The 12,599-nt window shown below is 35.5% G+C and overlaps 1 protein-coding gene across 4 annotated transcripts; it reads left to right on the top strand.

Annotated features, from left to right (window-relative positions):
• On the top strand, window positions 1,132-3,682 carry LOC107612296. Of its 4 annotated transcripts, none has more exons than XM_021109278.1 (3): window positions 1,132-1,287; window positions 1,917-3,068; window positions 3,177-3,682. In XM_021109278.1, exons 2-3 carry the CDS (start codon window positions 2,607-2,609, stop codon window positions 3,180-3,182), a joined length of 468 nt encoding a protein of 155 aa, XP_020964937.1. In that variant the 5' UTR covers window positions 1,132-1,287; window positions 1,917-2,606; the 3' UTR covers window positions 3,183-3,682. The 4 variants fall into 4 exon arrangements, with proteins under 4 accessions (XP_020964937.1, XP_020964936.1, XP_020964935.1 ...); XM_021109277.1 differs by having other exon boundaries at window positions 3,158-3,682; XM_016314073.2 differs by having other exon boundaries at window positions 1,133-1,287; window positions 1,917-2,161; window positions 2,624-3,682.

The following is a 12,599-nucleotide window of genomic DNA, read 5'->3' as shown; positions in this document are numbered from 1 at the left end:
AATACTTAGAAAAACAAAAGAAAAAAAATACACAAATTATTTAAAAAAATTCTACAGTATAAATAGATGTAAATATCTATCTATAGGTTTGGATATTATGTAGCTGTAATATTTAATTATCATATGGCCTAATTGGTTACTGTATTTTTAAAAAGGCAATGCTACGGTGATGAAAGGAATAATTTTCTTATTTGCTGAAGAAACATGGAGAAACAGCCTGATGAACACGTATTAAATGGTTCCGAAAAGAATGGCAATCCTGACTAGAAGCAGAAGTTGCAGAGTGTGACAGAGAAAAGAGAATTATAATATAAGTATTAGTTTGTTTTAATTATTATGATTAAATATTTCGGGTTTTCTATTTTGAGCCTAGTAATATTTTTTGCAGTTGGATTATTTTTGCAAAATAAATAGATTGGGTTAGTGTTGTAATTCTTCTCCCTCTCTGGGCTTAGTCCCCGTTTAACAACAACAACAACAACAATAACAACAACTACTACTACGTGAAAAGAAGTATTGAAAGAATTAGGATAACCCAGACTCTCTGTCAGTGTTAGGAGGGCGAAGCCTGACGGCAAGAGATGCTGAAAGACCTAAGAAATTGAAGGGTACAAAGGGAAAGCAACGGAAGCAGGGCTAATTAGTGTCGGTACCATTTACCCAGGTAAGCTTTTCCAACAGAACACATGTATTGAGTCCGGATATTTTCTATTGGAATACATATAATTGATGAAGAAGTATATCTAATAGACTTGGTGTATTTGTGTCATCTTTAGAGACATTGAACAATATAATAATAATAATAATAATAATAATAATAATAATAATAATAATAATAATAATAATAATAATAATAATAATAATAATAATAATAATAATAATAATAATAATAATAATAATAATAATAATAATAATAATAATAATAATAATAGTGTTGGGCTAAGTAACCTCCATACCATGTTTTGCATTATTTTTTTTGTTTTCAAATGGTTGCAACATCTCTCATGAGTCGTGACCACCTCCATTTGGTTTGAGGCAGTAGAATCCAACTCATGTAACATATTTGGTGGTCCTTTGAATTTGGCTTCGTGACCATGATCATCATTAACACTGTGATGTTTTAACTGTGAAAAAAAGTGTTGAAAGAGTTAGGATAACCCAGACTCTCTGTCAGTGTTAGGAGGGCGAAGGCTGACGACAGGAGACACTAAAAGGCTTGAGAAATCGAAGGGTACGAAGAGGAAGCAACGGGAGCAGGGCTGATTAGTGTCAGTACCATTTCCCCAGGTAAGCTTTTCCAACAGATCACATGTATTTAGTACATTGAAGATTATGCTTGGTTGTATGTTTATGCAAATGTGTGTTTGAGTTGTGAGGTTGAAGAAAGGTTAAAATTAGAGTCGGAGGGTTTTTGTTTACAAAAGACGATGCGATGAAAAATAAGAAAATTAAATTAATGCCACATTTTCTTTATTTGTAAGTGTTATTAGGGATTTGTTGGTAATGCATATAGTTTTTCATGTGAGAAATTTTCTTGACTTAATGACGAGTGATATTAATTTTTTAGAAATAAAAACAGCTTTTTCTTGCTGCTGCATGTTTGATTGTAAAAATTTTTAGCCTAAGTTGATGAGGGGTACAAGTGTAGCGTGCTTTATGCATATGTTGAAATGAAGTGATATTTAGGGTAATTGCACTCAATTCGTAGAGATGCAAGTATATCATGTATTGGTTTTGGTAAGTATTGCAAAAGTGTGGATAAGTGAGTATAGTGTGATGTTTTTCATCAAATATTATGTTTTACGATTTAGGTATTGTATTCGGAATTAATCAATCACACTGGTTACGAGAATTTTTGTTGTTGTCTTTGTGATTAGTAAATTTTATTATTTATTTTGCTGCAATTGTCATTCCAGGGTACTCCTAGTCGAATTTATTGAATTCATAAATTGATTGAAAATTTGTATGGCTGAAACTGGAGATGAAATGTTGGATGAACAAGCCGGTGACTATGGAGATGTGTTGCAGTTGAGTAAGGAAGACATAATGAGTAAGGCATTCCAAAGCGATGAAGCAGCATATGAATTTTATCGGAGGTATTAACGCGTAGGTCTTCAAGACAAGTTCTGTGCCAGTTTTCAGACAACATCCCAATGCGAAGGTAATAACGCATACGTAAAGAATTTTCTTAAGTAAATGCACAATCTTCTTGATATAGTTCAAAATTTGGAGTTGGTCGTGCGAGATTACCAAAATAACGAATTACTTGCACAATTTAGATCACTTCATGGGTCTCCAGTTATGACAACTTGTTTGGATCCTCTTGAAAAGTATGCTGTAGATCTATATACACGGGAGACCTTTGTCGATACAAAGAAAGAAATAGTGGGTGTCGGTGCAGTTAATTTTTTAGCCAAGATTAGATGTTCAATAATAATGGTGTACACATTGGAGGAATACGACCAACTGGGTAGAGAGATTGTTGTGTTGTATAATAGAGTTTCGAGGAAATTAGAGTGTCGATGTCATTTTTGGAACCAAAAGGGAATTCCTGTCGTCACATATTTTTTGTCATGAAGCATGAGCATTAGATTGTGATTCCTGAGATGTTCATTTTGAAAAGGTGGCACAAGAATGCAAAGTCATTGGATAAATATGCCGACATAACAGAAGTTGGTAGTGAGAGGGATTTCTTGTTGCATCATGGAGAACTTCATGCAGCCGCACAGTGGATGCTATATGTGGGAGCTAGGAGCCCATCGTTGTTCTCACATGTGCTTAACGGAATCCATACACTCTTACCGGAACTCGATAGTGGCCATGAACATGTCCATCAGAAGAAAGAAAAAGATACGGTTGAGATATATGACCCTGATGTGGTGAAGACCAAGGGTGCCCCTCATGTTTTGAGGCAGGTCAGAAAGAAGAGGCGCTGCACCCATTGCAAGAAAACAAGGCACACAAAACGGCACTACAATGCGGATCGTGCTGTTATTTCAAAAGTTGAAGACAACAAAGCTTTTGAAGCAACAAATTTAGGGTCAGAGGGGTCATCGCCAACGAAAAAGGTGAAAACGCCGCTTCTCATTTCTTATTGTGGCAAATACATTCATGTGTTTCAAACATTGTGAGAAGTTATTCTTCATGATGATCGCAGCACCCTGATTACCGCGCAGGTCTAATTCGACAAGGGCAACATGGGTGAACCTAAAGCTAATAAATTGGCTATACAGGCAGAGTTAGAGGAATCGAGTTGCAAGATTAGAATAAAAGATAAAATAGATGCTACAACTGGTGTTGTGAGACTTTGGAATGCGAGAGGAACATAAGAAGTAACACGGATGAGTTACTATGGATTGTTAAGTTTGTCCTGGTAAAAAATATGAGTTTGGCACTCATGTTCTAGTGGCACCGAATAAGAAATTCTTAAACTAAATGTGGTGATACAATTTACTTTACTTTGTGCAGCTGATGAGTCTGATAATTGATATTAATGCACAAATAGGTTCGAGGCTCTCAGCATAACTAGTAGCTTGAGACGGATTTCAATAGAGAATTCAGTTTCAAATATTATAACTGTACTTTATACATTGCCTTATCTGAAGTTTAAGACTCTCCCTACTGAGTATGTGATTGGTTGGGTGGTTTACTACCTAATTTAGTGTCAATGAAACGTTATTTTCTCCAGAATCCGTGAAAAAAAAGAAAACAAATTAACTCATTTATATGAAAAATTATTGAGTCCGGGTATTTTCTATAGGAATACATATAATTGATGAAGAAGTATACCTATTAAACTTGATGTATTTTGTGTTTGATGAAACTATACTTATCATCTTTGGAGACATTGAACAATAATAATTGTAATGAAAACAACAACAACAACAACAACAACAACAACAACAACAATAATAATAATAGTGTTGGGCTAAGTAACCTCTGAACCACGTTCTGCATTATTTTTTTGTTTTCAAACGGCTGTAACATCTCTCGTGACAACCTCGATTTGGTTTGAGGTAGTAGAATCCAACTCATGTAACATAATTGGTGGTCCTTTGAATTTGGATTTGTAACCACGATCATCATTAACACTGTGATATTTTAACTGGCCTTGTTATCTTTGCCTTGTTATTTTTGCAGTCTTAAATTTAAGTGGTTTAATTTTCACAAAGCAAACATAGTGTTTAGGTTGTTAACAAAAATTGTGCAATAAATTTTATTAATGGTAAAAATGACTGGATCAAATAAAAAATCTGGAATATCATGGGTCATTTTTTCCTTGTCTCGGCGTATTATATCTAATATTAAACTTGTTCATTCATTCGGACCTAGGATGTCCCATGGTGAATCATGTATTTGGCATGACCAAGTGTAATGAAGAAAAGATAGTGTAACATTTCATTTAGAACATTAGCATATTGAGGAACATTCACAGTCTGTCATACAACAATATTCTTGTGTGCATACAACAGAAACCACTATCAACAGAGCGAAAACTTTTTCACCGGCAACTATGGACACAAAATTTCTGCAACCCAGGATTCAATTGATGCGTTTAACGCAAGAAAAGTGTTAAACCAACAACTATAGACACAAGACATATCTTCAACCTAGATTGCACGTCATGCATCTCGTACAAAAAATGGAACACCGAATCTATGAACGTAGGAAATTTCAGCATCCCATACTTCAGTTGATGCATTTGAAGAGTGTTCCAACACCAAAAAAATGTTGTTAGTGCACAAGGTTTAAGGACTAAGTGGTCCCACAGGGCTACGGTTGCTCTTTAATGTTGTTATACGTTGTACATGACGTTTGGGGACTAACTGGTCCTGTAGGGCTACAATTCCTCTTTCTTGGTTTAACTCCTTTCATGTATGAACAAATCATATTCCTATCCCAAAATTTGGCGGCCTTCTATTAAACTTCTTTCGAAATTAGGTTATGGTCACCCATAACCAAATGAATAGCAATTGTCATTCTAGTGGTATCATTGATCTCCTGAAATGGGAACGCACAAGGGTAACACTTATAGCATCCTTGTGATGAAATGAACTTGAACCTAAATCAAGTAGAAGACACAATCTAACCATGAACCATTTGAGTTGCTAACCTGTAGGTTATACAATGCCCACAAATCATATTGGATCATCCACTGTGCAACCCAAACCCCGCAGTCCATGCTGCAAACACGAACCAATTATAATGATTAAAGTAAGAATGGTAATATGGTACAAGTCAACGAAGTAACAACATACGAGTCCTCAGCCTGTTGAGAAATGTGTGGCTCATGGGTTCTGAATTTTGAAATACACTTCGAAACACTAGTCTTAGACTCATACACCGCCATGTCAGACAATAATAAGTCAAGTAACCAAGCTTATATTTTTAAGTGAGATATAATGTTCAGAAACAGGTTCTCAGATACAGTGACATAACTTGATGTTACATGATTTAGGGTGATGTTACCAACATTAAAGGTATCTACTTCTATAGTCATACTCTAAACAAATGAGATCAAAGAAAGAGTATACTTCTATTTGCTCAGTTTTTATCATTATAGTTGAACATAAAAAAAGGGTATATTAAATATTAAACACATCAAAATAATTATCATGTATTTGATAAAGCTTAAAAATTATCATGCTTGCTTGTTGAAAATTTGAATTTTATAATCAGAAAAAAGGTCATTCAAGAATCCCATAGCTAAAAGTAAGTTAGACTAAAGGGTTGGATGAGTAATGCGGTGAGATGAACTCACAACTTCCAAAATTTGGTCTATTCAGGCTTGTCTGTCGCAACTGAACTTCAATGAATCCAGATAAATCAAATTTTGATCCCACATGTCAACAATCATCATATACTAGTGTCGTCCCATGTGGAGAGGAACGTAAATCTACACCAACACGTACACAACCCATTTAGATAAAATTTTGTTATGACATCTTATTCGACTCATAAAGTTTTTAACATGGTCAATGCGCACCTTCAGTAGATTGTCAGCAAAACCCATGTACTTAGCAACGATGTAGTCCAGGGTTGACTTGCAATGACAGCCTCGGCTCAACGCTATTTGTTACAAAAAATTCATTGAGTGGTAAAGAGATTATGATGCATACTAATGAGCATGCAAAAATAGTACACATGTCGCTTAATTCCATTGAACCGCGGAACATACTCACTGCAAACATGGTAGGCAGGCACCACCTTTGTTTCTCAGCTTTATTTGATGATACCATTGCCACCACCAGGTTGATTACCTTGGTTTGGCAGCTTATCCACAAACAATTAAGGCATGACAATAAAAACAAACTTAACCAATGCATGAAATTCACAATCAAGGTACTAATGTCGTCGACAACCTCTTCTCCTGGGCGCAATGTCCAAAGGGCCTCCCGATTTCTGGTGCAATGGTCGTTCTCCACTAAGATTTTGCTGCGAAAATGACATACCTCGAATATAAGAACCGTCTTGGAGAAACTAGTTTCAACGTGCTCGTCATTGAGTGGATAGAACAGGAGAACCAAAGACATAATTGCTCACCTGGGTTGTAGGTCGTTAGCAAAAATGTATGCCTTAACAACGAGTTCGTAACTAACAAATTGCATCCCTGCTGGGGCCAGAATGATATGTCCAAACACTGCTTATCAAAAATTTAGAAAAACAAAATACATCTATGAAGTGTTTCACACATGTTGGAAACTTCATAAAATTTTTTACATAGTAGGAAATAAAAATGTTATTATAAAAGACCAAAAAGTTTTAAAATTCAAGAGAGGAGCCAATGGCTCCAAGATAATACTATTTTCTTTAGAACAAAAAATTAGTTCAAGGTATAACAGTTATTGATCCAACTACAACTCTCTTAAATAGATTCCAACAATTGTGAAAATTCCAAAAACTAGTCCATGCACCTATGTGACATAAATTGGGTTGAAAGAAAACCACATGTGGCCCACATATTATCCAACTGTAATGGTATTTTGGCACAGAAAAGATATCTTCAAAAAAATTGTAGAAAATGTAAAGGTTCCAAAAAATAATGCATGTAATTGTTGGACTTGATATGTTAAGAAAAACAACTACAGTCCGAATATAAACGTATTCCGCCCCAAAAAAGCTTTAGTCATCATTTGTTGGGATGACCCCAAAATTTTTTTTTGCCAAAAACAAATCATTCTTTCCAAAAACATAAGAAATGTGAGAAAGCAAACCCTAAACAAATAACAAAATGGCTGTCGAACCCCGCATGTAGTGCATTGTGTACCTTTGGAGTCTCCTCTAACCTAATCTCGACACTCCTGTGGGTGTAAAATGTCCATGGTGAGCCAGGACTAGTGGACCTTATATTCCTAATGTGGTCGTGCGAAAATTCCCTTTGATCCTTGAAAGAGAGCTTCCGCTGATATCAAATAGAAAAAAATATTCAAAAATATGACACACGGATAGCTTGAAAACCATTTAGGTGGGATGACTCCGCACCTTTAAAGTTACTTACGATGCTCGATGATGAGTATCCACTATTCCCTCATTTAGACAGCCCATCTGTGTTGGCGGTGGCTCCGACCTACAATAAACAACATCTTTGCGGTTGGGGGAGGACACTCTTGTTGCATCGGAGCTTCACTTGGGAACGTTCCTGTGTTATCTACCTCTTTCATTGGCCTTGCTTGTGCACCAGAGGGTTGATAAGCCACCATTCCTCCATCGGCATCCAAGTTTAGTTTCAGGTCAATTGTCAGTTTCTTATCACCAACCATAAGTACATTCAAAGATGTGAGAAGTTCCAGCACCCAACCGTGATGGGCCACAATAGCCGTTAGGGCCTATATTTGGTTTTCTTGTGTCATGAGGACGCCCATAACCATTTCATCTCCAGTTATCTGTTGCTGTACAAGACAGTAGGAAAGTTTGTCACAATAACTCTCTGTGACGAAATAAATCGATGATCTACAAAAAAATGAACTTTTGTTGAAATCCAACAACATAGCCATACCTTTATTTGATCATCCATACTGTTGATTGCATCGTCGACTGTGGTCACCCGCTCCAATGATTCCTCTTTTGTTGCTCTCATACGACGCTTTATTGTACTGTCCATGCTATCATCTTTCGGTAACTCCATGGTGTACAGTACAATTAACGTAATAGACGATGAGGATACAATTGTTGATGAAACAAGTGTGCTTGACAAGACTCCCTTTTATATTGCATTGCCAAAATATCACACACATGTAGAGTCTCACATGAGTGTATTCATTTTTTTTTGGACTTCGGCTTATGTCGCATCTAACAATACATAGTAATACACACTTCATTTGGTTTCATTGAGTTAGGATTTTTTTTGTGTTCTAGCTTAATGGACCAAAGTGAATAGTAACAAAAGATACCCACAAATTATAAACAAAATACAGTTTCCATTTCCAAATTTGCTAAACTATAAAAGGCCAAATCCAAATTTAACAACATTCATGATATTTAATTTGCAATGGCAAATACATGAAACAATTACAGAATTCTTAACCGTCAAATTTTTTGGCAAATTTAATTTGTAGGCCAATACACAACAAGGGTAAATGAGATCTTTCCTGAGTTTAACGTCAGATGTAACAAGGGGTTTGTTATGTAATTTTTAAACCACACATCAAATTTTTTCCATCATATCTTCACACTTCTTCAAATCCGATTGACAAGACAGGACACATAGCTCCTCCCTTCTTATCAAATAGGTAAATGAAACCCTATAGCACTGGCAGCAGACTTTACCTTACTTTATGCTTGGAAAATCAATTTAAATAAATAACACAACAATAATCGCCCTATGTGACTAGGAGTTTGGTTGCTATTACTTCTCAGATCATCAGTTCTATTGAATATTTTAATTATAACTAATTACACCCTATCGTACTAGTTATAGGCTAGATTTGACTGTCTACCTTATCAATAATTTAAATATATTAGACATAAGCATTGACACCCTATGTCTCTATGTTTGTAGCCAAGGTTGTCAAACTCGCGAGTCTAAGTAAACTCATGGAACTTGCCTAGACTCGACTCGCGAGTTAACTCATAGACTCGTACGAGTTCACCTGTTATTTATATATATACACATAATGTATATTTACTCAATTCTAACCCTTCAAAATTAATAATGTCAATCTTAGAACACATAATAAATTAAAATAATAGCATACATTATAACAAATACTTTAAAATACACATTCAAATCCTTTATAATTATTCTTATACAAATACACATAGAACACACAAAATTAAAAATTCTAAATCTGTAACACTAAATCTTTAATTGAACATTAAACAATATCAAATAATCAAATTAACTCTAATCAAAATAATTAATTACTAATTAGATATGATTGGATGAACCATCTCGCCATCTAACATAAACAATAAGCAATAGGCTAAAATTAGAAGCAATAAAATTTAAAAAGCATAAAACAAAAAAAACTAAATCAAGAAGCAAAGGCTGAAAGAAAGGGCAAAAGGCATACAAAAAATAGAGGATACAGAAGAAAAGAAGGGGCAAAGTCCCAACAACAGCATATTGAAGACAAGGGTGCAGCAGGCAGCAGTGGTGAGGGTGCAGCAACAGCACGAAACGACGGCGACAAATAGTCATGGATTTCACGACGGTGCAAACCAGAGTAGAGATAGGATTGTAGGAGAAGTAGTCGAACTCGTGAACGGTGATAGCACGATGGAGTTGTGGATAGTGAAGATGTAAAGAATACAAAGCAGAGGACAACATAGGTAAAATTCACAAAGATAATGGCGCAAATCAGAGCAGAGGTAGCACACGCAAGCGAACAACAGTAGCTCGACGGGAAACAGCGACTGCGGAAGAACATGGAGAAAGTGAGACTTGAGAGAAACAACGCAGATGAGTGAGTTGGGAGTGAGTTTTCTTTCATTCTTTGGGAGTGTTATCGTAACCCTAATAAAATAAAAGTGTTTTTTTGGTTTCAAAATGATGCATTTTTGAGCAAAAATGAAGAAAAACACAAACTCGCTAACTCGGTCCTAGACTCACGAGTTTGTCTGAGTTTGACCGAGTCTAGCTGAGTCTATCCGAGTTTACTCAGGATAGAGTCTATGCCCGAGCCAACTCGATTCCATATCTAAACTTGTAAACTCGTACGAGTTTACGAGTTAACTCGAGAGTTTGACAACAATGTTTGTAGCAACATGCTTAACTTTACTTTCCCTATGAATAGTCAACTTAAATAAATTAAATTTGAATATAATTAATTTAAACACACGACATGCCTAAAATAAATCATTAACATTAACATATTCATAATCACTTCATCAAGTATCATTCCATGTTAGTCGAAAGCAAAGTAAACCCCACAGCAAAATCACCCTTGACCACGTAACATGAGTCAGCTTCAATGTTAACAGCAGGAAAACATTAACATAAACAAGAGTAATTACTAAATATGACCATAGTAAATCACCAAACTAACCCTAAACCGTCAACAGCGAAACCGAAAACTAAAGTCATCCCACAATTCAAGTCTCAAATAACTTGTTAAACATGTCAAGATTGGATCTAAGCTTTTGATTCTCCTATTCAAGATTTTGAATTTGCTGGTTAGCTGGTGTTGACAATTGTCGTTCCAGTTCTTCAACCCGATCTCTCAAACCTGCGACGGTCCTGTAGTTGTAGTCGTGGATGTCCTTTCCGATGAACGTTAACACCTTCCCCAACATTTTGAACGAGGCGTCTTGCCTCGCGTTCCCCTCGTCCGATGAGAACCCACCCTCGACGATCCAGTTAATATCGTGTTGTTGGCATTGTAGTGTCACCCAATAGCCATGAAGCAACTCTCCACTATCTGAAAAAAAAAAACTCTCACATGCTAAAGATAGGATAATCAATCTTCAGCTGACAACACACACGGATTAGGTACACCTCCATGTCTTTAACCAACACATTGATTCAGAATTGTTTTTGGAGCAAGATCCAGACCTAGACCACCATGACCATGATAAATACCCAAAATCTTTTATAATCATTAGCTATGGAAATCAATAAAATATAAAACACACAAATCATAACCATACCAACACTTGCCATTTACCTAGTGGTGTTTAAAAACAACGAACGGTTGTCTTCTGTGATGACTCTCCCACTGTTGGGCCTACTTGCATGGCGTTGAACTGTGTGGATAGAGAGAATGGTTGCTGCAATAGTGCCGTCTAAAGATTAACTGTAATCGAAAGCTTCGAAAGTAGAGGCGGCAGCAATGTTGGATCTATCACTCCAAACCAGGCTTTAGGCATGTTTTATGATGCGAAAACACTTGAACTTGGCATCTTTGAACCCATGAACTTGTTTTTTACAGTACTCCCATGACGTATAGATGCCAGGAACTTGTCTCCTCCGGACAGCATAAAACCGGTACTTTCCAATGTCCATGCCTACTGCTTTTCACAAAAGTTGGTAGGGATAACTCACTGTCTCAGAGGGCTTCTCTTTCTCTATCTGAAAGCCAAACACCCGATATAGAGCCACCTCAACTAAACCATACTATCAACAATAACAATGACATGAGATTAACAATTGAATACATGATTTATTATTATTATTATTGACGTAAAAAATGAGCTCTTCAATAATAGTATGATATTTTGTTTATTAATTAAGTCCCTATAAGTAATATTTAATTCATTACTACCATGAATACCTTAATTTAAATAAAATATGTTACCGTCAAACATAATAATATAATATTTAAAATTAGACATGATAACTATTATTAAGTATTTTTCTTTATTATTAAGTATTAACACCAACTAAATAATATAAAACATAGAAATAAAATCATCACTCCAGACAAAAGATCTACGTTAAAAATTTAATTCTACTGTAACAAAAAAATAAAAAAATTATACAACTAGAATTTTATTCACACAGAAATCTATTTTCATTCCACTCATCTCTTTCTAGTCTCTACAAACAGTCAACATTGCAGGATTATGATGGATGCTGACACGGTGTGGACGTGGACACTGAATATTACTACGTGATTCAGTCGCCAAACTGTCTTCTCTTCACCCACAGTAACAACTCTGTAAATATTTCTTATTTTTTATTAATGGCATATTCTTTTTTTTTTTAGTTTAAGCTCCTATTTTTTCTATTTTGGTGGCATACTCTTATATAATAATAATATTTTTTTTATTTATGAACCAAAGCATGGATCATACCGGCCCAAAAGGCCCACCGAACCATTTAGTATTTTTCACAGTTGTGGAAATTGAACTGGAATGGCCGATTCGACCGTAAAATCGATGAACCGGACTTCCATCCGGTACGGTCTAAGCTGTGAACTGTTTAACGTTAAGACTCAGTCGAAGACGATTAAAATTGTCTAAAACCGATTCAACCAAACCGTTTAAGAGAAAATAGAAAATATCGACAAAGATGAGCCTCAAACTTTGGTCTTCTTCATGCCTGCTTGCTCTCCATGCCACTAAACTATGTTACTCCTTACTATTCTAACTATTAACTATTAGTTACATAATAAAAAAATACAATAATTTTTTTACATTTTATTTTTATTTTATATTCA

Source organism: Arachis ipaensis, chromosome B08 (genome assembly GCF_000816755.2).
Source record: "Arachis ipaensis cultivar K30076 chromosome B08, Araip1.1, whole genome shotgun sequence".
Taxonomy (NCBI): domain Eukaryota; kingdom Viridiplantae; phylum Streptophyta; class Magnoliopsida; order Fabales; family Fabaceae; genus Arachis; species Arachis ipaensis.
The sequence above is the reverse complement of the archived record's forward strand: the minus strand, read 5'-3'. Positions and strand labels throughout refer to the sequence as shown.